The 23,613-nt window shown below is 42.4% G+C and overlaps 8 protein-coding genes across 8 annotated transcripts; 4 read left to right on the forward strand and 4 right to left on the reverse strand.

Annotated features, from left to right (window-relative positions):
• Nucleotides 1–120: 120 nt before the first annotated feature.
• VTP01DRAFT_7319 (uncharacterized protein) lies at nt 121–2,353 on the reverse strand (the record flags this gene model as incomplete). The annotated part of the gene is made up of 8 exons (XM_069386318.1): nt 121–438; nt 496–684; nt 751–1,061; nt 1,126–1,280; nt 1,354–1,472; nt 1,540–1,886; nt 1,962–2,148; nt 2,216–2,353. The coding sequence occupies 8 exons, from the start codon at nt 2,351–2,353 to the stop codon at nt 121–123; spliced, it is 1,764 nt and encodes a 587-aa protein (XP_069241785.1).
• A 1,560-nt stretch (nt 2,354–3,913) lies between these two features.
• VTP01DRAFT_7320 (uncharacterized protein) lies at nt 3,914–4,283 on the forward strand (the record flags this gene model as incomplete). The annotated part of the gene is made up of 2 exons (XM_069386320.1): nt 3,914–4,058; nt 4,126–4,283. 2 exons carry the CDS (start codon nt 3,914–3,916, stop codon nt 4,281–4,283), a joined length of 303 nt encoding a protein of 100 aa, XP_069241786.1.
• A 235-nt stretch (nt 4,284–4,518) lies between these two features.
• On the forward strand, nt 4,519–6,302 carry VTP01DRAFT_7321 (uncharacterized protein; the record flags this gene model as incomplete). Its single annotated transcript, XM_069386321.1, has 7 exons — nt 4,519–5,019; nt 5,080–5,277; nt 5,339–5,524; nt 5,578–5,664; nt 5,729–5,837; nt 5,893–6,068; nt 6,126–6,302. 7 exons carry the CDS (start codon nt 4,519–4,521, stop codon nt 6,300–6,302), a joined length of 1,434 nt encoding a protein of 477 aa, XP_069241787.1.
• Nucleotides 6,303–8,199: 1,897 nt separating this feature from the next.
• VTP01DRAFT_7322 (uncharacterized protein) lies at nt 8,200–10,642 on the forward strand (the record flags this gene model as incomplete). Its single annotated transcript, XM_069386322.1, has 8 exons — nt 8,200–8,273; nt 8,342–8,412; nt 8,475–8,561; nt 8,619–8,641; nt 8,710–9,344; nt 9,403–9,928; nt 10,001–10,019; nt 10,086–10,642. The coding sequence occupies 8 exons, from the start codon at nt 8,200–8,202 to the stop codon at nt 10,640–10,642; spliced, it is 1,992 nt and encodes a 663-aa protein (XP_069241788.1).
• A 341-nt stretch (nt 10,643–10,983) lies between these two features.
• VTP01DRAFT_7323 (uncharacterized protein) lies at nt 10,984–11,962 on the reverse strand (the record flags this gene model as incomplete). Its single annotated transcript, XM_069386323.1, has 5 exons — nt 10,984–11,221; nt 11,281–11,379; nt 11,437–11,700; nt 11,755–11,882; nt 11,936–11,962. The coding sequence occupies 5 exons, from the start codon at nt 11,960–11,962 to the stop codon at nt 10,984–10,986; spliced, it is 756 nt and encodes a 251-aa protein (XP_069241789.1).
• Nucleotides 11,963–12,078: 116 nt separating this feature from the next.
• On the forward strand, nt 12,079–16,597 carry VTP01DRAFT_7324 (uncharacterized protein; the record flags this gene model as incomplete). Its single annotated transcript, XM_069386324.1, has 23 exons — nt 12,079–12,213; nt 12,274–12,394; nt 12,459–12,547; nt 12,604–12,879; nt 12,933–13,101; nt 13,161–13,408; nt 13,465–13,747; nt 13,806–13,910; nt 13,966–14,072; nt 14,133–14,437; nt 14,491–14,592; nt 14,655–14,839; nt 14,901–14,984; nt 15,040–15,128; nt 15,209–15,298; nt 15,353–15,452; nt 15,518–15,607; nt 15,670–15,820; nt 15,872–15,980; nt 16,031–16,088; nt 16,151–16,274; nt 16,328–16,407; nt 16,464–16,597. 23 exons carry the CDS (start codon nt 12,079–12,081, stop codon nt 16,595–16,597), a joined length of 3,234 nt encoding a protein of 1,077 aa, XP_069241790.1.
• A 127-nt stretch (nt 16,598–16,724) lies between these two features.
• On the reverse strand, nt 16,725–17,645 carry VTP01DRAFT_7325 (uncharacterized protein; the record flags this gene model as incomplete). The annotated part of the gene is made up of 5 exons (XM_069386325.1): nt 16,725–16,856; nt 16,919–17,179; nt 17,243–17,347; nt 17,411–17,575; nt 17,643–17,645. 5 exons carry the CDS (start codon nt 17,643–17,645, stop codon nt 16,725–16,727), a joined length of 666 nt encoding a protein of 221 aa, XP_069241791.1.
• Nucleotides 17,646–17,724: 79 nt separating this feature from the next.
• VTP01DRAFT_7326 (uncharacterized protein) lies at nt 17,725–23,245 on the reverse strand (the record flags this gene model as incomplete). Its single annotated transcript, XM_069386326.1, has 30 exons — nt 17,725–17,823; nt 17,883–18,031; nt 18,094–18,221; nt 18,281–18,422; nt 18,478–18,576; nt 18,637–18,697; nt 18,755–18,817; nt 18,870–18,931; nt 18,986–19,123; nt 19,185–19,248; nt 19,309–19,406; nt 19,462–19,585; nt 19,644–19,777; nt 19,835–19,986; nt 20,045–20,113; nt 20,168–20,326; nt 20,377–20,450; nt 20,510–20,622; nt 20,677–20,833; nt 20,893–21,002; nt 21,062–21,291; nt 21,356–21,569; nt 21,627–21,722; nt 21,790–21,918; nt 21,975–22,183; nt 22,238–22,328; nt 22,384–22,572; nt 22,638–22,718; nt 22,774–22,855; nt 22,907–23,245. 30 exons carry the CDS (start codon nt 23,243–23,245, stop codon nt 17,725–17,727), a joined length of 3,855 nt encoding a protein of 1,284 aa, XP_069241792.1.
• Between the last annotated feature and the right edge of the window lie 368 nt (nt 23,246–23,613).

Genomic DNA, 23,613 nt, shown 5'->3' on the forward strand with positions numbered 1-23,613 from the left:
GCTGCCTGAAGTCTTTATAGACATGGAATAAGATGACAATTGGAAATATTTTAAACAACTACTAATTTACAACTATACATAGAGACTTTTCTGAAGAAATCAAAAAAGAGGTACAATCATTCAGATAGCAAAAAACTGGTCTCCATCTTTTTCTACTCGTCCACGTAGTCCAGCAGATACACGTACGCGATAGATCCAATCATACCATTCTCGTAGCATTGACCGTTTTGCAAAGTTAAAGAACAAGGAAGTACCAATGAGACTGACCAACGTTTCCGCCACCATCATCAACGAGAACGGAGGCAAATGTCCACTAATAACGGAGACGCAACTATTCTGATCGTTTGAGGGCGTCATCATACACTCGAGCCAAGCTACAGTGACTTTGACATTTTGTTGTAATTCATTGATCCTATTGACTTGCGTGAAATAGAATATCTAATTAAAAGTTTACATTAATCAAATGAACGAGAGAGCATCCAGTAGCATGTTTACCATGTAAAATAGAACTGTAAAAGTCATCACTGTTGCGAGCAGCACAGCTCTCCATTGGATTTTGAAGGCTTGAAGGATTTGCTGCCTCTTCATTCTAGCTATTTGTCGAGAAGAGAATGTATTGGCAGTGGATTGTGTTTGTGATAGCGATTGGGACATTTCTGAACCGAGGCCGGACCGCAAGGCAACCTAGTATTCGTTATCGTCATCGACCGCCGAGCATTTTGGAAATGATTAATGATCGTTTGAGCCTACCTTTGCGATAAAACAAAATGTGGCTACGTGAATCAAAAACGCTGGACATACAATTGCTGCCATCGGGTAAAAGAAGATTTCAAAGATACGCTCCAAAGAGACAAGACATAAATGGGCAAATTCGAATTTCACTGCATGAAGTCCAAGAGCGATACTCATAATTGAAGCGGGTACACCCCATCCAATTACATTGATAACAATGTACTTGTCGTTCAAAAAATGACTGTTCCATACTGTAAGAAGGTGCAGATTGACGATCAGGGTAGTGCACCACATAACACTGGCAAATGATGCGAATATCAAAATGGCTCCTATATTTAGGTTGATAGATTTGGTTAGACATGCGCACTAACGATGGGGTATTTGATCTATTACCTTGAGCAGCGCATACTAGGTTATTGTCCTGGTCTGCTGCACGGATACCATCACTGGCGCATTGTATACGCTTTGGATCCCCAAGCGCAAAAAATGCAGGCACGCTGAATAGAAAGACACTCAAAGCTACATTCAGGACCAGAATGGAAGGATGCCTTTGAATCAAATGTAAACAAGTTAGTCGAAATTAATCAGAACGTGAGCATTGTGCGGCGGCAAATTACATACCTGCGTTTGTCGGATAACACCAGGTAGCTCACAAACATCAAAAATGAAAATATGGCAGATACAGATCGGATAATGTCAGTGGCCAGAAAGCCCTGTTCTGTCCATCCTTCAGGGAAGAACTAAGAGAATAGGGCCGTCAGATATCTATGCGTGCATATATTTTAAATGCTGTTATTGTCTCCTTACATAATCCTGTGTAGGGCATGGAGTACAGCAACCATGCAGGCATTGCTCAGCATCGATGGTTTCGGGTGTACCTGCTTTTGCTAACGGATCCTTGACAAACGGTGCAGGGCATTCTGAGAACACTGTTCCTGGAGTTACTGCCAGCAGGTTGATCCAAGAAGCTGCCCTGGTGGCATTCTTAGGCGCGACCTCGTTGCAAGAAGCGTCAGGCTGGAGGGATTGGTTGGAGATAGGCGATTTTGCACTGCAATCTGGAGACATCGATGGCTGTCCAAGCATGCTGAATATGGCACTGCATGCCTTATTTGCCGACTGACATGAAGATTCACAGCCCATGAGTATGGAGACTTGAGATAGAATTCTAGCTGTTAGCCGGTCGTTCTTCAAGTCATTGAGCTACATCAGCACCACACAGTACATACTTGTATTAGCATTATTCTGGCTACATTTTGCATAATAGAATGGGCAAATATATCGATAGTATTCCTCAGCGCAGGCATAATAGATGTCTCCAACTAAACTTGTCACGTTGTTTAGGAACAACAGTTGCTGCTCGATTTGCTCAAATGTCGTATTTGCTGGCAGATAGACTGGATAATCAACGTAACCCTGTGTAAAGCAAAATTTACAGATTCAGCACATTACATAGCGACGGCAAAGATATGTAGCGCCATACAGAGCAGATACCGCCAGGGTATGAAGTACACTGTGCAATTGTACTTTGCGCAGCAGTGGGCTGAATGAAAAGCGTTGATAATGGTATTAAAGCCACAGACAAGAGCCGGACGGTGGTGCAGACCCGCTGCAGTGTCATGAGTGTGCCTTGACGACTATGATGAATATAAAGATCGATGTAAGATGTACACAAAGAAAAGAGTGAAAACAAATAAACAAAAAAGAGCGAAAGAGGATTTCGAGCAAGGTGATCTGCCACATTTGTAGCTTAAAAGCTACATGGATTGGCGGAACACGCGGCAGCTGCCATTCCCACAGTGCTTGTGCAATCTTCATTGTGAGCTTTTTGCATCTAAATACATTGATACAACGTATGCCCTATTGCTTTTCTAAAAGAAGGGTGCTCCTGATGGATCTTCCCTTCTGCTGAAGACTATCTTCAACCGTCAAAGCCGAAATAGGATCGTTCCTTGTTCTTGTTCCTGTTCCTGTTCTTACGTATCCGTGGCTGTGAGCCTTCCACAGATGTGAGCACATAGTACAAATCTGTGTAACTGCGCTTGGTCAACGGAAACTGTTGACTTGCTCTATGGGTTAGGGTCCAACCAGAAAGAATGTTGTTCAAACGGCTGTCTCAACGTCATGTGGAGTCCGAAAAACGGGAGACCACGAACATTTGCTCTGGTACCCAAAACACAACGTTCATGGGAGATGAAAGAAGACCTTTGGACAAACTGTTGCACGGCTACTGGTTGCACAAATGGATCCTCAAAAACATAGAAACCTGCATGGGGAAACATCTTGAATTGTGCTGACAGTCCTTTTCTCACCTAAATACGCCGTTTTACATTTTCTCCCATAGGATCGAGAAAATGTAACTCCAAAAGGAAGCTTTCTGTGACCAATGGTAGTCACCGCATTGCTCCCAATAGCTGTGGTTTGGCGCTAAACGCATACCTGGCAACGTCTTCTTACGCCCCCACCCCTGATGTGTAGCGTTACACCCATTGTTTGATAAGAGCGCCCAGACCATCCAAATGTCGAACTGCATTTCTATGGATCCTGGCTGGAGGCTTAAATACTTTCCTTTTTTCTCCTTCCTTTCGGACATGCATAATGCTTTTGGTATTTCCTTAATTACTGCAGGCGAAAGTCTGGAGACGCCTTCTTGAACTGCCAATATCGGTTACTGCTAACGATACTCGTATAAATGTAAACTACTTAGCACACTCGATTTAGATGCAATGGACTCTGCATTTATTTCTTAACCATATAAAAGCCTTACATAAGGCAATATATCCTTTCAGCCTAAACTGCAGATTCTTAAGTACCAGAGCATAGTTCCAAATACTTGGGAATGTACTATACTGTATAACGCATTCTATTCCCTCCGGAGAAGTTTAAACTTTCATCAATTGACAAGATCACGGTACTAGTCGATCGTACCATGTGAGATACTAAGACAAAGAAGCATATGGCCGAGTTGACCTTGAAAGCACTACAAGTGTCTGTGGAAAATGCAAGAAACGCCGACATTGAAGCAAGTGTATGGATCTGTGCGCTTTTGTCGGGACCAGATCAAGATACTCGAACTTTCGGTTGTTGTTACAGGAAAGTCAGAATGCTCTCTTTACGATTTCTTTCACGTTCTACGCGCTTGTGCCCAAAAACGCGTACAATTACAATACCCAAGTCAAGCATGTCAACAGCCAACAACGGTAACGGCAATGGCGAAAATGGCGAGAACAAACCGCCTTTGCTTGCGCTTCCTGCAACCGCCGAAGAGACCGTCCAACAAGTCGGTTTAAACGACACTTACAAATTGAAAGAACTTGGTCCTGTTGGTGAGTACAATGCAAAGAAATATTCACTGTTCTCGGATATGGATAACGAACTATTCTTCTATAACAGTTGTCAACGAGGATGGAACATTGAGCCGAATCAATAACTGGCATGAGATGGCTGATATTGAGAAAAGCAATGTCAATCGTATTTTGCTAAAGAGAAACAGAGAACGATTGGAACGACTCAAGAAACAACGTGAAGAAGCAGAACAGCGGCAGCAATGACTTATTAGTCAGTCCTATTCACTTTATCGTCATTTCGTATTGATACACTTAATAGTCCAAAATACGACTTACACAGAACACGCATGCTAAACATGATTCCCCATTTTCAAGGATAATAAATAATGTGTATCTTTGTAAACAATTTCAACAGAGTCGAGTTTGGAGGATAGTGCTAAAAGAAACGACGCTTTGGAAAGAAATCTTTTTTTTTCTTGCTATTGTTTCTCCTCTTGACATGACGAAAAACAAGCGATCGCCTACACTCGGCGAAACAGAACAGTCTCCAAAACGTTACAAAAGTGACACACTCTCTGTAAGGCTTGACGATCCGTTCGCCGATGACAGTTCAAAGGAGAACGACACTGTGGATGCGCACGTCGCGCTTGCACGATCTCGGGTACTTGAGCGCCTGTCTGAAAAGAGCATACCACGTCGCCTTCATGGACTAGACAGCCAGCGAGATAAACTTAAATCGTTGCTCCAACAGACTATCAAAATGGGAGAAAGTAATTCATGTTTGATAATCGGTAATCGAGGGACCGGCAAGACAGCACTTGTTCGCAATGTACTGCAAGATCTGGAGAAGGAGTATAACAATGACGCGGAAAGCGGCTTCTATGTCGTTCGACTCAACGGACAAACGGAAACAAGCGATCGGTTGGCTTTAGCCGAGATCGCAAAGCAATTGTTTGCAAAGCAGCAACAGGTGGAGCAGAGCTTGAAAGGGCGCACCTTTGTAAGTTGCTGGGGGAGCGTAAGTCGAGCACCAAGGAACTCAACATCCGAACGTTGTTAGTCTTCGTTTGCCGATTCATTCGAATATATGCTTTCACTGCTGAAATCAGGCGATAAGTCCACATTGCCTATTATCTTCATCTTGGAGGAATTTGATCTGTTTGCACAGCAACCGAAACAAGCGTTGCTCTACAATCTGTTCGATGCAGCCCAAAGCGCACAGAGTCCCATGTCCGTAATAGGCCTAACATGTCGCTTGGTACTTTGCAAATTTACAAGAAAGGCAGACGAGGATGCGAGAATATTAACGGATCCGATAGGATGTACTACTTTTGCTTGAAAAGCGTGTCAAATCCAGATTTTCACATCGACAGATTTATCACTTTCCTCCAGCAAAGTTTGGAGACTTTCTAGAGCTGGCAAAGGATTCACTGCGCCTATCTCTGCAATTGGGTGACAGTGCAGCGTACAGCCGATTTGTTGAAAAGTTTAATTCTTCCATCGAGGTAGCCGATGTTCGTAGCATAGACAAAGGAAGAAATCTGACACCTTTAAATAGAATTTATTCCAGGACGGAAACGTTACAGCAATTGTTCGACGAATCTTTGACCTCACAAGAAACATTCGGATGTTTTACAAATTATGTGTAAGTATCCATGTAATCTTTCCATAATTTTACATGCTTGTATTCTGACGTAGTCCTTATATAGTTTGAGCCTGTATCCAAGTTAGATAGCAAAAATCCTTTTCTTACTGCAGCCAGTTTAAGCGCTGCAGACGTTATACAGCGAGCAGACTCCAAAACTGAAATTCTGAAAGGTACAGTAAATATTGAAACGAAGTTTGCTCCCATATTAAGTAGGACATTTTTCAGGTGTTTCCATTCTGGAGATTATCCTTATTGTCGCAATGAAGAAGCTGTTGGAAAAAGATATTACAACATTCAACTTTGAGATGGTTTATGATGAATATAAAGACTTTATGAAGCAAGCTCAAGTGCAAGGAAGCGGGTTTGGCATGAAGCTATACAAGAGACCTGTTGCTCTCAAGGTATCTTATCAAGTACAAATTGATAACAAGACGCATTTCTCAACTTTAATTTTACAGGCATTTGAAAATCTGCAAGCACTCGAGATTGTATGCCCAACAGAAGAAGTAGCAAAATGTCCAAAAGAATACCGCATGACGAAACTCATGCTGGAACAGGCTCAAGTAACAGAAGCCGTATTGAAATATATGGATTGCCCAACGACTATCAAGAAATGGGCTACCGGTGCAGCGTAGATTTGATGCTACACCTGGATATACCCGCGCATATAAACTCTTAAGGAGAGCCTAGAAACATCATCATTGTAAGCATATCTGCACCTATCTGAGCTTCATTGCATTAAATCTGGATTCGCCGGAAGACGGAAAAGATTAATGGATATTGCAAATTTTCCTTTGCTCTGCCTATCCTCGATCGCCCGCCATGCGTGCTTCATTCGTCACATAAAATCCTCCAAACAAGGAATCTGCTTTCCAACGTATGCCATGGCCCAATACGATATAGTCCATGCCTGGATAATTCAACATCGTACAAAGAATTTTATCCTAGATCATATACATAGTTGTCTCCTAGTATTGTGATGCTCTCTCGGGTTGATATGGTTGATCAGAGAAGATTCTTTCGATCTTTATGATCTGTATCGCTAATCATCTATTGTAAGTTTATATCAATATGACATAACGTTGAACGAAAATTCAGATGCTCTGAATGAACTTTTGCGGAAGATGCTACAGGAGCTTCTTGCTAGTATAGCAACAGTGCCTCTATTCCTAAACATTGTGGCTTCTCTTGGTTAGTGATGGTGTAGAATTTGTTGTTACAATGGTTTAGAGTAGCAGCACGACATAGAGAGAGCGAGTGTGTGAGATGTGTTTTTGTATTCAAAAAGATGAACAAGGGACCTCTATCTCGCACTACGACTATTTAAATTCTGAGAAGGTTAGGTAGTACGGGAAGATGGACTATGAACGGATTAACCAACACCGATGACTTAGTGGACAGGTGATATCTCAGATCTGTCGCACAGCTCCTTGTCGTAGATGGTATATTACATTCGTATATACGATTTGTCAAAAGAGCGCAAAGAAAGGTGGCACACGCATGCGTTGTTTCAGAAGATCGACCGAGCCGTAGACTTGAGTGGAAATATCGCAAAGGCAGCGATGGAACCCGTCGCCAATATCAGTTGCTTGCTATATTTTCTACTATGAATATAAATTGATCGATGGATTTTCGATCGTTTGGATCTGGATAAGGTCGATATTTACTGCATATTATGGCATTTATTTTCCTTGCAGGTTGTAAACGACGATAAGGCGTGCGAATATACAGTACATGAGTGAAATATCAGTCATTTGGAAATATAACAGGATGTCCGATGAAAATTCTATTTCTCCCATCTCTTTCGTCTATCGTTTCTTCATTCTCGGCGGCTTCGGTGTATCCGTTAAATTTGACTGGTGAACAAGAAGTGCAAACAAGAAGTCAGATTTACGTATATCCTACTCACACATTGTAATATCTTGCTTTGATCTCTAGCCTGGAATACATATTGTATCAAAAGCGTTGAATCGAACTAGCTGACCCATTCCGTTCCTTGCGTGTCCCTTTTTGTTTCCGTCCTCTTGATGTCCGCCTCCCTGCCATCCTCTTCTCCGTCAAGACATCTTGCTTCTTGCTGTCTGTCTTTTGCTTTCCTTACTCTATCACCGTAGCAAAAACAGTTTGATCCAATACAGCTTGCTGTTGAGTACATTATATCTGTGTCAATTTCTATAGCCAGGAGACTGAATTAGAGGAAATATGTATGCTGCGGACATTCTTCCTGCGACACATGGTAAGTAATCGAATGGAAAGAATTATGCAAAACTGTGATGCTAATTGACATTTTTTACTTCTTTTATGCTTAATAAATATTAACTGTAGCGGTTGTTAGTTAGCATATCTATAGCGCAAATCATTCCTCAAAATAAAGTACAACGATTTCTGCACCATGGCAAATGACAAGAGGCGCTCCTGACCGCATCACCGCTTGCTTTTTTCACGTGCAATTTGTTTAGTCTCTGCGGCATTTGTTTTATGTTACTCCGCATCTTTCATGTCGCTCTCTTTCCACTTTCCATCGAGCAAACAATGTTGGACCATCTTGTTGGACGGCCGTCTGCAAACTGGAAGCGGACGCAAGTGGTGCTTACATTTTTGGCAGGGTAAATTCGTTGCTCATACAGGATGGACTGTAAACATTGAAAGTCCTTGTTGATACATCCTTCCACAGGATTTGGATATTAACCAAGGGAAATACACGACAGCTGCCAGGCTTCCTGCAGAGAATAAACAATGCATTTGGCAAGTATGAAATGCGGGTAGCAGATACATTACTTTGATTAACGCGTCCGTAAATTAAATAGCTGGCAGAGCACCATGGAAAATCGCCCTAGGATCTTGGATAGCATATTATATAGCACAGAATCTGTTTCTGCTTATCGGCCTAAATGGTAATATCCTGTGAAAAATAAGGCATATTCCGAAATGAATAACCGAGTTGCTCGTAGCACCAGAGCCGCTTGCCAGACTGGTAGGATCTCCTGCAGGAACTATGTTGAATGCTTCCGTTTGGTGGCTCACATGTGCATTTCGATGTAGTACAAGCGCAGTTTCTATCGTGCCACATGGATCTTGACAGCACTTGATGCGGGGTTCTTCACTGCGATGCCATTGAAACCCGCATGGCTGAGGCACATATGCTCCATACTCTTCTCCATTTATTACCTGGTCTTTGCTGACGCTGCAGACGAGAAAGTTCGACGCGTACGCGCGACCATCAATGTCGACCAAATGCGTTTATCCTGGGAAAAGGGGGCTGCCAATCCATTCCTTTCATTTGTCTCCAAGCTTCTGCGAGCACCTCTAACTATTCGCCGGGTGATTTCAGTAGATAGGCCATTATACCACAGCGACCTTCCACCAACTGAAGTCTTTGTGTTTTACGCGGCACATCCCGATACCTTTGCTCAGCAGAATACGGTCCTGCTGCAATTCCCTGGCGGCGGTTTCGTCTCGATGCCACCTCCATGCCACGAGGATGCATTGGCTGCTTGGGCAAATCAGACCGGTTTGCCAATCGTGAGCGTCAACTACAAGAAAGCTCCCGAGAATCCATACCCATGGCCTGTAGAAGAGTGTTTCGATTTCTACGTTCGACTTGTTCAGAGTAAGGGTCAGATCATCGGTCTCTCTGGTGATCAAGACTTGAGAGTCATTGTCATTGGTGACTCTGCGTAAGTACATTTTCCAGGGTGCAATCGACAACGAATTTAACAAGAGATTGGATGTTAGTGGTGGTAACCTCACAGCAGCGGTGACACTCAAGATTCTAGCTCACAACGAGCTTGTAAAGACCAACCAAAAGCATGAATTAAACCGCGATGACCACAGCGGCAGATTGGAAGTATCTGCTTTAGCGAACATTTTTATACCGTTGCCTGTAGGTCTTATCCTGATCTATCCGGCACTGGATTTCGAAATGACCTGCTGGATGACACCTGCCCAATTGTCACTTATCCGGTCAGAGTCAACGACATCGATGATTCGTTCAAAGTCACTGCAAAGTCTTTTGGAATCAAAAGATCACTTGAGCCACGCGAGCCCGCTCAGCGTCGTTCCTGACGTCGATAAAACATCTGCCTGGAAACGAGCATTTGGATTGACTCCTATTGAAAAAACAGATTCTGATAAAGAACAGCCGGCTATCCGTGAAAGAGTTCATCACTATCACAAGGTCAAGTCTGCCTGGGAATCATCCCGTTTAGCAATGACTAGTCGTATGAGCTTCTTCAATGACCGTATTATTACTGCAGAAATGGTAAGAAGTAAACATATCTAACGAATCTTACAACTTTTAATCAATTGGTGCCCTTTCAATAACTTCACCTAGATGCGTGCAATGGCTATATGTAAGTATTGTGTTTATGAAGAACAGATTTCACGCAAAAGCTGACAGAAGTTCACAACAATAATAGTATATCTTGGTCCCCATGCATACCCGGACTTTGAATCAGATTACCTGCTATCTCCAATCGTCGCTCCTGCTCACTTGTTAGCGCAATTTCCGAAAACATACATGATCTGCGGCGAAAAAGACCCATTTGTTGACGACACAGTGATATTCGGTGGACGTATCCGGCAAGCTAAGCATGAACATAATCGAGATATCCAAGAGGAGACGGAATCCTGCGAAGATTTTGTTCGAGTCAAGTTCTTGGAAGGCATGAGCCATGCATTCCTGCAAATGATGGCATTTTTACCAGAAGCACATCACGCTGCAAGGACCGTAGGCGATTGGGTGATAGAGCTTGCGCAGGGAACAGTTTCTGCTGATAATGACAGCGACTATGTATCTACATCCTCAGAGTCTAATATTTCGGAAAGTACACCTGCGATGAAGGTCAAGGCAGCAGCACGCACCATTGTTGAGAAAGGAGCCTTGCACGTTGCAAAGATGGTGACAACTGAAAAAGACATGCTGAACAGACGCAAAGCTGGGCTTGTTAGTGATCTCTTATCCAAGAACGAGTAATAGATCGACTGGCTTACATTGATATCCCAACAAAGAATTGATACAGTAATCATTTATTGATCGAGTGTCAAATAAATTAATCTTGTAATTACACAACTCACGATTGGAAAGCTCGAGTACGCTGGAGATGACCAAACGGATGAAGAGCCAGACTTTAATGAAGATAGTCAGACACTAGCTGAACCCGTGCTATTAGGAAGCAGCGCAAACATCTAAGATGATACTGCAAAGAAGGGTGTATACATGTGTACACCATGGTATCCAGCTTGCTTTAAAAATGCGATGAAATAGAATTGGAATAAATGCTTTTGATGTATTTGCTTTACATAATCGTATCGTTTTCAACTCCAATCCTCCTCTTCCTCCTCTTCTTCTTCATCGTTTTTAGCTGTTTCTTGTTGTTGTCCGTCTTGGTTGGCATCGTACAGCGGCAAGCTCGCTGATTCTGCGGTCTTGACCTGCAGAGACCGTATATTTTCAGAGCCGCCATATACACCTTTGACGATGTCTGGTAATGCGTTAATAAAGTTCTCAAAAGCTTGAAAATGATTCAGAGCTGTCGTTGCTATCTTGAGCGCACTGAAGCATTGTTAGGTTTCGAAAAAAGAATAGCTATGCAAACATAGTGCTGTGCTTACTAGCAAGTTCCGTAGTTGAAATGCATATACGTCGAGCGAGCAGCTGCTAGGACCTCTTTTTGAAGATCTGCCGCGCTAAAGTCGAATGGCATCGGTTCTCTAGGGTAGAAATGAGTCGAGGAACAAATAATATAATATGTCTGCCCAGATCCTTACTTTCGCTTTTTGTAAACTTCCTTTCCCAGGACGTCGGGTAATAAATGGATAATGCGCTTGTCGACAAGGAATACGTCGTATTCGGACATGAGCTCTCTTCGCTTTGCAATCGAACTGTAATCCTTTCTCAATTTTGATATGCCAATCACTTTATGAATTCCCTTGATTTTCTTTGACACCAAAATCTGCTTGTACTTCTTTTGCGAGTCTCTCGTGAATATGCATCGTCGCGTTCCAGCCGTTTGCAACGCATGCTTCAAAGGTCTATGTGAAAACTTGTCAACAACATGCTCCAAATCAAACCACCGTGAAACGTACATCCGTTTTGGGGCACTTTTGACAAGATCGACAGGCTTCCAAGTGTTGATCATGAGCCAAACGCTTTCGACCTTGCTATTATTTTTCTTCATTTCATGGGCGAAAAGCGATTTAAATGCCTTTTTGACCTGCATTCCCGATCTTAGTTTAGAGCTTTATTTTACACTGCATTGCTTTGAACCTTTGTATCATCGATCTGTAGATCCATTTCAGGTTATCGAGAAGAAGGAAAAAATGTCGTGAGCTGAAGAACTTTCCGCCCTGCCAAATCTACTTCCGGTTTCTCCACTGTCAAAGGGGGCCACGCCTACCCGAGTAGTTGTTATGCGTCGAGGAAGCCGATCCATCGAGCTTCGCAAACTCATGCCGTTTACCGACCGTGCCTCAAATAGCAGAAAATACAGAACATCAGATTCTATACACAGCGATGAAGATCCACTTATAGACGAAGAGCTTGGCGTGAGTCTTGCTTTAGAAAGTCCTTATCCAGTTTTGGCTTTTACAAAGTATTCTCAATAGGAATCTGCGTCGTTAACTGGAAGACATCAAGCAGAAGAAGAACCAAGAACACAAAAAAGGTTTTGGTTCTGGGGGCGATCTCAAAAGCAAAAGCCAAGAACGATATCTTTACAAGCTGAAGGTAGGCTTTTTGCAAGATTGATATCATAAGTCTCATGCTCTGATTGTCTGATGCATGATTCCAGATAAACAGAAAAAAAAGTATGCGCCGAACATCATTGTCAATCAAAAATATAATGTCATTACATTTTTGCCTCTGGTCCTCTGCGAACAGGTAATATACATATTCATGCTAGAAGTCCGTCCGTGCCCTAATCCCAGTTTGCATAGTTCGTTGTATTTTTCAACCTCTATTTCCTTCTAGTCGCATTATCCCAATTCGTTCCCGCCCTGAAAATCGGCTATATTTTTACATACTTTGGACCACTCTGTTTTGTGCTGCTTATCACCATCAGTAAAGAGGCAGTGGACGATTACCAACGCTTCAAACGAGATAAGGAAGCAAATTCGCAATTGTATCAAATCTTGACGCCCACCGGCCCTCGCAGCATCCCAAGTTCTAAGATACGGGTCGGTGACATGATTGTCATCCGTAAAGACCAGAGAGTAAGCTGAGCTACCATCTATGCATACTTGATACAATTGCTCATCTCTGAAAGATACCGGCCGATATGATATTACTACGAACGACCGAGGATAGCGGTGCTTGTTTCATCAGAACAGATCAATTGGATGGTGAAACGGATTGGAAACTACGACTTGCTGTGCCTTCATTGCAGAGATTACCATCGGATTCGTCTCTTGTCAATGTACGAGGAGAAATTTATGGTAAATATTCTTCATTTTCTTCAGACAACGTTCGCAACTAATAGATTATATTGCATTAGCGGACTCTCCTCACAAAGATATTCACAGCTTCCTTGGGACTTTTACGCATATCGACGAGGATACCGGCATTGAGCAAAGAGAACCACTGAGCATCGAAAATACATTGTGGACAAATACCGTCCTCGCCTCAGGTTCAGCGGTCGGTTTTGTGATTTATACTGGAAAAGATACCCGAGCTGTCATGAACACGAACCATCCCAGAACCAAAGTTGGTCTTTTAGATCAAGAGATCAATAGACTGGCGAAGGTATGTTCATCAAAATAAGACAGGAAAGAAGCCAGCAATGCTTAAGCTAGTAATAGGTACTTTTTATCGTCACTCTTGCCCTAAGTATCGCTATGGTCGGCCTCAATGGCTTCCACGGTCTCTGGTACATCTATGTATTCCGTTTCTTGATCCTGTTTTCGTCTATTATACCTATCAGTCTGAGAGTCAATCTGGATATGGGCAAAACGGTCTATGCACGACAAATTGAAGGTGACGAAGATATTGAAGGGACAATAGTCCGTACAAGTACCTTACCGGAGGAGCTTGGAAGAATTGGTTATCTTTTGTCGGATAAGACAGGAACGTTGACAAAGAATGGTCAGTACAACTATTTTCAATGTGTACATCAGCCAATGGACTCATTTCAAGTTCATAGATATGGAGCTTAAAAAGCTGCATATGGGCACAATGTCTTACAGTTTAGATACAATGGATGAGATCATGACCCACTTGGCTACTGCCTTTGGCCAACAGGAGGAAGGTGAATGTGATCTCACTAGCATGTCGAATCAATTTGTACTGAAATATACCGATAGCCATGTACCAAGCTGGAGGAAACGTTGTCGGCGTGTCTGGAAAAGGAAGAAGAAACATTGCATCGCGCGTGAAGGATATCGTGCAGGCCCTTGCACTGTGTCACAATGTAAGTAGAAATTATCAATGAGCTCGAACCATTATTAAACCTGGTACATGATTTGGACAGGTCACGCCGGTCATAAGCGTGGACGAAGATATCACTTATCAAGCTTCTAGCCCTGATGAAGTCGCTATCGTGAAATGGACAGAACAGATGGGCCTGACTTTGGTCGCACGAGACGTGAATAGCATTCAACTACGTGTTAATACGACAAGCGAACTGCTCGATTACGACGTTCTTCATATATTTCCATTTACTAGCGAAACTAAGAGAATGGGTATAGTCATACGCGACAGACAGACAAACGAAATTACGTTCTATGAGAAAGGAGCAGATGTAGTCATGAGTACGATTGTGCAATACAATGATTGGTAAGTCGAAGGTTTTCTCGTTTGTTCTACAGTGAATACTCATCAAGATATAGGCTAGATGAAGAGTGTGACAATATGGCCAGAGAGGGTCTTCGAACACTCGTCGTTGCAAGGAAACGACTCTCTGACGAGATGTACGAAGAATTCCGTGTTCGGTGAGTCACGATACGTTACCATTATGATGTTATGAACGTGTGCAGCTGACAAATATTTATAGTTACCAGGAAGCAGAGGTTTCTATACATGATCGAAACGCAAAGAAGCAAGCCGTTATTGAGGGCGTCTTGGAGACTGATCTGGAATTACTCGGTCTTACCGGCGTGGAGGATAAGCTTCAAGACGGTGTTAAAAATACATTGGAACAGCTGCGTAACGCTGGATTGCGTATTTGGATGCTGACAGGTATACCATGGAGATCAAAATGAATTCTACTTCGAATTGAACTTCGGGTTATCGTATCTAGGCGATAAAATTGAAACCGCTACTTGCATTGCCGTTTCCTCCAAACTCGTGTCTCGAAATCAACAAATCCACCAAGTAGCTAAATGTACGGATCAAGCTCCTATATTCTATAGCTCTTATTCGCTAACATCTCCTTAAAGTAAGCACGCCAGCAGAAATATTGAACGAGCTCGATAATTTGCGATCAAAAGCGGATTGCTGTTTGGTTATTGATGGCGTTTCCTTGCAGGTAATTTGATATTCGACGTGAGAACACGCTAGTTATCGACTGCTATTTATGCTGATCTCCAATAATCTTTGATAATTTAGCTTTGTCTAGATTACTTCAGAGATGAGTTTATGGATGTCGCCACGCTGTTACCAGCTGTAGTTTGTTGTCGATGTTCTCCAACACAAAAGGTATACAAAAGTGCCAAGTTTTTCGTATAATCAGAAATTAACTCCACTGTACAGGCCGAAATTACACGCCTGATTAGACAATATACCCAGAAACGTGTCCTCTGTATTGGAGATGGAGGCAACGATGTGAGCATGATTCAGGCTGCTAACGTCGGTAAGTGTTAAGGGCAACCGGATTAGATGCAAATAGTATCCATAGACTTACTCTTATTTCTCAAGGTATCGGTATCGTGGGTAAAGAAGGCCGTCAAGCATCATTGGCTGCTGATTTTTCTGTGACGCAGTTCAGCCATATAACGAAGCTTATGTGTATGTGCAATGAATGAGTTGCAGCTAGTAACCGTGACGATCTAACATGGGAACGCTTATAGTATGGCATGGTCGAAATAGCTACAAGCGCTCAGCTAAACTATCACAATTTGTGATTCATCGTGGTCTCATTATATCGGTTATGCAAGCAGTATTCTCAGCTTTATTTTACTTTGCTCCTATTGCAATATATCAAGGCATGCTGATAGTCGGGTAAGACGTCAAGTTCCTGCGTTAAGAGCATACCGTAACATTCATCTGTAGGTATGCAACTATTTACACTATGGCACCGGTTTTCTCACTGGTCTTGGATCAAGATGTCAGCGAGGATATTGCAATGCTCTATCCGGAGCTATACAAAGAGCTGACAAAGGTAAGGACTACATAATTTTGTGCAGACAATCTACTGAACAAGTCTTTAAGGGTCGATCATTATCATACCGAACATTCTTCACCTGGCTACTTATCAGCGTATATCAAGGTCAGTGGAAGCTTGTTCCCTGCAGAATAGAGATAGAAAATTTTGATTTACGTCCCTGATAGGTGGTGCAATCATGGTGCTCTCAATTCTCCTCTTTGAAGAGGAGTTTATTCACATTGTCGCCATCTCCTTTACTGCCCTGATTTTCAACGAATTACTCATGGTTGCCTTGGAGATAAATACATGGTATGCTCGTTATTTCTGAATTTCTTACGGAAGTAGCTTACAGTTTATACTAGGCACCGTATCATGGTTATCGCTGAGGTTGTTACAATGCTTATTTATATTGGAAGCATGTGGCTCCTACCTACATACTTTGGTGGGTACAGCGTCGTGATATCTACAGAAATCGTCACTAAACACTATCTATATTAGACATGTCTTTTATCTTGACAACGCGTTTTGTTTGGAAAGTTGCCGTTATCACCGCAGTCAGCAGTTTTCCGCTGTACATTGCAAAAATCATCAAGCGCCGTTATGCACCACCGAGTTACACGAAGCTCACTTAGAGTGCAGAGACCTTGTAACATTGAAACAATATATATGTAATTAAAGAATTGTACAAAATTCGGCAGGAATGCACAAAGACAAGGAAACGAGAGCTGAGTCGTTGTGAGGAAGGGGTATTACTTGGACTTATTCTCTTCGTAGATTATCCAATCGTGCTTGCAATGCAGCATCATCTGCTGAGAGTCCCTCTGCTTGTGGAATTCTTTCGTTGCTTGCAACAGGAGTAGATTGCTTGATACCAGTTGGTGCTTCCACCAGCTAAACAGAGAGCAGAAATAATGTAGCACTAGCAAATGCTATCTTGTTTGTAAATATCTTACCTCCTGGTTCAAGCTGATACCAATTTCATCGAGAACTTTGTTTACAATTTCTTCGCTTTCGATCTCGTCATCCTCTTCTTCCACAACATCGTCGATGGCATCACCCATCATTTCCTCCTTCATATCCATGATCTCGCTTTCCTTCTCAAATTCCATCATAATTTGTTGTATTTTTGGCAGGTTCATCTGTCTGTTCATGGACGACATAGCCTTCGTCGCACCACGCATTGCTTCAGCCATTTGCTGATTGGATCGCAAGGTCTGTTGCATACCCGATCAGCTATACTGACCTCCATCGACGGTGTTCACTAATAGCTCTTTTACCTGGATACGCAATCCGACGGCCTGAAGCTGTGTTTTCATCTGATAAAACTTTTGAATGTATCGTCGGGTGCGTACAAGATCCTTTGCCATGACTTTACACGCGCTCTACGCCAAGCTCGTATCAGGCATATGTATATTCTTGGCGAAGCTGCAAATATGATTATTTACCATTTGGTTCGCCTTGGCAGACTTCTTAATATCTGCAATAAGTTTCTTTTCCTGACGTTCAAGACGCTCTCTCTCGCGATCGAGTTCGCGTTGTGCCTTAGTAATAGTACGTTGATGCTGACGCAGCATTTCAGCTGGCGTCTTCTTGCGTCCAAAAAGAAACTCCTGCAAGTACACGAGATTGCCAGTTGATGACCAAGGAATGTACGTATAAAGAGTTGTGGACGATTACCATTTTACAGATTTATGTGATATTCAGAAACAAAAGACAAAAGGAAAGTGTTGTGTGTGTCGACGAAGGTATCTCGTCTGCTTTAACTCAGAATAGCTAACTTCCATTTGTGGTCAGCCATCTTGGGCTTTTCTATAACAACGGGTTCCTTGAACGCTTCATATTCCTCGGGTGATGCAAACTATTCGGATTCCCGTTAGAGAGCGCGTAGGATGGTTATTTCGAAGGTTGCTTGCTTACCCGACCGGCGGCAATCCTTAATGGTACAAATATGGTATCCACAGCGGATCCAAGAGATTCCAAAAATTCACCAAACTTCGTCTGAATCGCCTTTGCTTCGTCGACATATTCGAAAGGCACCATAGCAGAAAGCAGTTCATGAACATCGACTATAGTGGAAACTTGTTACAACGACAATATATGATCAAATGCAGAAAAATAGTTTGCGTACCTTGCAGATTACTTGCCCGCTCGTACAAACGCTTGAGGGAATTAACAAGGTACTCTTCTTCAAAGATAGTGCCCTTTTTGCCACGCTCTCGTTTCCGTTGTTCCTTACGACGCAGCTTTGAAGTTTTTCTGACCAAAAATAACACAGAATTAGTAAAATGTTAGCTGTACATGTAAATTTGACGTACCGGCTGCCCGTAGAGGAGACGGAAGATACTGTAGATATACGCGATGTAGCCTGTGTGTAGCGCGTAAACTGGCTGTACATTGATGTTGTATCCGAGAACATGTCGATATTATCAAGAGATTCGTCCGGTGGAAGATCAGGACCTAAAGATTGTGTTATCAAATACTGTTATACATGTAATACTCGATCTGTACATACCTATTTCAGGTTTCTTCTCTCGCAGCTCCTTTAAGCGTGCAGTTTGTTTGTTGAATTGGTTGATCATGTCGTCAATATCATCGTTCATAATATTGAATCCTGTATGTTAATACGCAGTCAGTATCTCGCCTTTGAGTGTGTCCTTTTGATAGGCCTTGCCTTCAACAATTCCAGGTTTAACGTGGGTTTCAATTAGGTCACGTCGGTTACGAGAGTAGCTCTACGCAATGATGTTCAGGATAACGGCATTGCAGAATCCAGGCATGTCTATGCTTACCAAGCGAACAGCTTCCTGCCAATGACTGCCCTTCAACAAGCATTCGATAGCTTCTTCTACGTCCTGTTTCCAAGATGAATACCGTTCAATCGTATACACCTATTGCAAAGTTTACCTTCGCATATTCGCAGGCGACTGTAGCAGCATCTTGATATCTTCGCTTGTCCTTGAGTTGCTCTTCACATAAAGTTAACAAATCTGTCCTTTAGGTATGAATACAGTCAATCCTACCGATCATTGTATAAGCAAGATCCTGTATCTCCTGCTCAGTCAGTTGCATCTCTCCTGCCAAAGCAAACACTTCTCGCCATGCATCAGCAAGTTTATAGGCATTCAAAGCTTTTCCAGGTTCCTTGGCCAATTTAAAGACTGACAATCAAGATATCAATAAGCGACAAAGAGTTAAATGGATTGCAGCTTATTGATTTACCTATGCCAGCTTCTGCATGTGCATTTGTTTCCACCAAGTATTCACCGTAAAGATTCAAGATTATCTGCAGTGACAAAAACTCAATACTCGTGCTTTTTTTTTCATTTGGCATCCATACACGCACCTTCTTCTTGTCAGGTCTCGTGTTATATTCTTCCAGGGCAACGAGATACAGAGAATGCTGCTGCATATATTGCAGTAATTCATCGAAATGATCATCACCTTTTCGAAACTATAAATATGAGGTTCTTATATGAATAAGACTCGGCAGACATACCCGCTCGACTGAGGTTTCTTAAGGCTTTTTCATAACGCTTCAAATGATCATCAATCTTGTAACGTTGATAGAATTTCTCCAGCTTTTGCAAGCCCTGCAAAAATGGCAAATATTCACGAGGATCCTAAAGAGCGCATACGTTTAGATGACCAGAGGACATATCGATGAGCGATACTATGTACCTTTTGTGCTTGCTGTGCCACCATGAGGACGAGAGGGAAGTTATACATGCCCAGAGCAACGTTATACAACTTCTCAGCATCGCACAGGAATATGGTGTAGCGGAGAGCCTCTTCAGCAGCATTGATGTCGGTTTCTATGTCATACATTCAGTGATGCGTTGAAAATGCAACGTGATAAGTACACAGATTACCTCTGATCTCGGACAGCAACGAGAGTGCAGACTCAAGTTCTGGCGGTTTGCTCTTGACATATGTGGACAATATCGATTGCATGTATTGGTCGCGTCCACGTTCCATGAGAACTTCACGGAAAGCTCGACATATTCTGTTTACTTTGGTCATACTAGATGTCATAATATATTAGCATCCTTTTGCAACAGCCGGCGTCACTGATAATTTACATTTCGTCATTGTGTTGGATTGCAGGACGTGCAGCGTGATGATAAATCTTTAGCGTGCTATCGTCATCTCTGAAGAAGAAATCAGATAAGCTCTACTCCAACAATGCACCAGTTCAGTCTTACCGCAAATTGGATAAGAACAGGTTCAAATGGTCCACTTCTGGAATTTGCTCTATGAACTTTGGCACGTTTTCAAAGAACTTTTCAGGATCTTCATCGAACAGAATGTTCAGATCAATTCTGTTTCTGCGACAAGCCAAGAAGGCAGTTCGATAATTTGAACTGAACGATGTTAGGATAAAACGCATAACAAAGATATTGCAAGATATTACCATTTCAAATTTTCACGAATCGATGCAAGCACGAATGCTCTTGGATTAATTGTCTCCAGGTTACCACGCGGCATCTAATGTGCAGCATTTAGCCAATATAAAACTTGGTCTAAATCGTGCACAGGGATGTTACCTGAAGAATAAGGGATGGCTTCGAGTGTGTGGCCAAAACAATCTTCGAACCACGCTCGACGCGTCTATAGGATTCATCATTAGCATCTGGGGCTGTATCATCGAGCTTGAAATCTATAGATATCGTCAGAATTGTCTACTTGTTTGTGCAAAATAGCAGGCACTTACTTTCGAAATCGATATCTAAAGGAAGGAAGCGCGCGGTATGGCTAGTAGTTGTGTATACCAGCCAATCGCTTCTCAAAAAGAATGAAGTACATTCAGAAGAAAGCAATCTATCATTTCCATACAGCTTTCCACGCTCGGTCAAAGCTATAATTACATCCTGGAACACAGTCGAGTTAGGAAAAATGAGCAAAAACAATCGTAGGAAATATATCTCACCTCAACAGTATCTACGCTGCGTCCTACTCGAGCTGTTGCAATCCAAGTGCAGAATGTAGGCAATTGAATACGCTCCTCCAGACAGACCTGACCATCAGGGGTGAGCTCCGCTGGAAAAAAAATTATATTAGATTCATTTATTGACGGGTTGAAGGGCGTACGTAGTTACCTTTGTAGACTTTTCCAGCATTGTCCTCTATGATTGTATCCTTTGTGTTGACGTTATGATAAAGCCTGCCAATTCCCCCGGTTATAGCTTTTGTGGCGACAGTCTCCAAAGCACCAGTATCGAGACATATGTTTGCAAACACGATCAAATCTTCTCCTAGTTCGGTATCAAACTGAGCAAAGGCAACGGTATTTTCCTCGACCCATTGCAATTGTCTGATGATAGTTTTTCTGATCGTGTTTAAAAATAGTTAGTAGATCTCCCCAAAAAAGATATCTTCCCGATTATACATACGGTAGAGGACTCTCGCAAAGCTTTTGCACTTGGCCTCGGCCATCCTCTGGAAGTTCATGGAACGAGATCGACTGATTGGTTACTGCTGCAATTTTTCGCGAAGACTTTGTAGGACCGAAAGCGATCATTTGAACGTTATCCTCGACAGATAATGTTAGAGCAGACATAGGAGGAGGAACATTCTGATAGCTGAATGGAGTCAAGAGGATAGAAGCTATTTAGATTATTAGTTAGAGGATGGTCAACCCATAAAATCGTGAATGGAGCTTACAGCCATCTATGACCGCAACGTAGCCTGGGTTGCTCTCATCGGTTGAGGTGCTTGCAATGACATCTCTGGTATAAATAAAGCGGTGATATGCGCCATCTTTCCGGGTCGAAATTCGAGATATATCAATATAGGACAGCGATGAAAATAAGTAATAAAGACTTACTGCTATCGGCAATGTGAGCGCATAATGGAGATTCAGAATCCCAATGGAAACCGCAAATATCCATTTCTCCTGGGAAAACGATATGTTGCTTCAAGTACCAATGGTAGTTGTTCATTGTCCAGAGTTGCACTGGGGAAACCATTAATTAATTGCATTGCTTGACGAGTTTTAATAAGCAAACTTACCGGACTTCTTGTACTTGTCTGCGGATACCTTGATTTCCAACCATATCGCAAGCACTGTCGAGTCGCTGTTCCAAGAAACTTCTAGCACTTTATGTTCTTTGTTTCCTCTCAACGTAAATTCGCCGTGTCTAAGACCATTTCTTTCAAAGAATACTATATCATGGCGATGAGGAAGTCTTTGGCTTGACACAATCAAGTTTCCAGATGGTCTGTGAAACATTATTGAGCTTCCATGATCCGTAATCACTGCTCGTAAAGCATACCTCCAGTCCAAAACATGCTCTAGGCGGTCGACAGGTTCGCTTGTATTTTGAAGAACACCTTCTCTGTTGTATATACGAGCGACGCGAGCATCTATCGAGGCATGATTAAAAACTTTAAAGGTATGGAACCTGTTTCGCCTTCACACCTTTACGTGGATCAACATCTGAGCATACAAAGTAGCTGCCATCTCCTCTCCAGGCAATCCGCGGACATCCATCATCATCTTCCGACTTTGTGAACTTGCTTGTATCTACTTTATTCAATGCCGCTTGCTTTCCAGCTGATCCATGGAACTGTGTCTCTTTTTTTCCCCATCCGACGCTGTGTTGAACACCTAACAGGTTGAACAATGTCAGATATGTGTGTTTTTCGATCAGTGCAAAAATAACAATAAGTAACCTTCTCCTAGTTCTTCAACGTGCAGGGGGAATTCAGTAATAGTTTCAAACTCCAGTGTCATCTCAAGAACATTTTTGGCGCCTATTATTGATGTACTCAGTAACCTTAAGATTTCTGGCGTAGCTGAAATCGTTACCGGTTATCAGGACTATTAGGTCCTGATCTGGGCTCCAGCTCATGGCAGCTATTCCTGTATCAACAGTGCCAACGATCTCAAGCTAGCACAAATGATTAGAAGCCGCTAAATATTCTATCTATTTGTGCCGTACCGCTTCCTGTCCATTATCGAATCGCTCCTTGCTGATCAGCGTAATATCACCGTTTCGAAGTGCCATGCACAAAGTTCTCAGTTCAGCGATGTATGTCATATTTACAATGGGACTCGTTTTTCCATCGTGTGCATCGATAGGTATCCTACAGAGCTCCAAAAAGGTCTTGTCGCCTTCACTCGATACGTCGCACGCAAAAACTCGGACGTTTTGCCGATCGTCCTCGAAAGCTGTGAACAGAACTTGATTTTCATAGTCGTTGGCAATAAATACACGGGATCTCGGTTGCGATCCCGAGATCGGACTGCCCCAATGCGAGAGACCTACAAGGCTTCTCATAGTTTATGCCACTGTGAAGAAAAAAGTTTTGTTTTTGGAGCGTATGCAATATTTTATGGTCCGCTTCCCGAAAAGTAAGTGTGGATTTCATGAAAGCAGGTTTGCCCATGCAGTCGTTCCAGCAAGTGATGGCAAATTATTATGCATAATATTAGCCTCAATTATGCTCATGTCTATTGCTATGTATCCATTTATATATGAAAAAGTATCTGTCAAAACCGCCATGCTTCGCATTTTCTGTCACAGCCCAATTAAAAAATGCATGTTTCAGAACGGAAACAATGGATATATCTTCAGTACCTCTCTATGCAGGATGGGAATAACAGGGTGGTTATGGAGATGCGCAGAAACAAAGAAAGTTATTCATG

Source organism: Rhizomucor pusillus (genome assembly GCF_041956525.1).
Source record: "Rhizomucor pusillus strain CBS 183.67 unplaced genomic scaffold VTP01scaffold_4, whole genome shotgun sequence".
Lineage (NCBI taxonomy): Eukaryota > Fungi > Mucoromycota > Mucoromycetes > Mucorales > Lichtheimiaceae > Rhizomucor > Rhizomucor pusillus.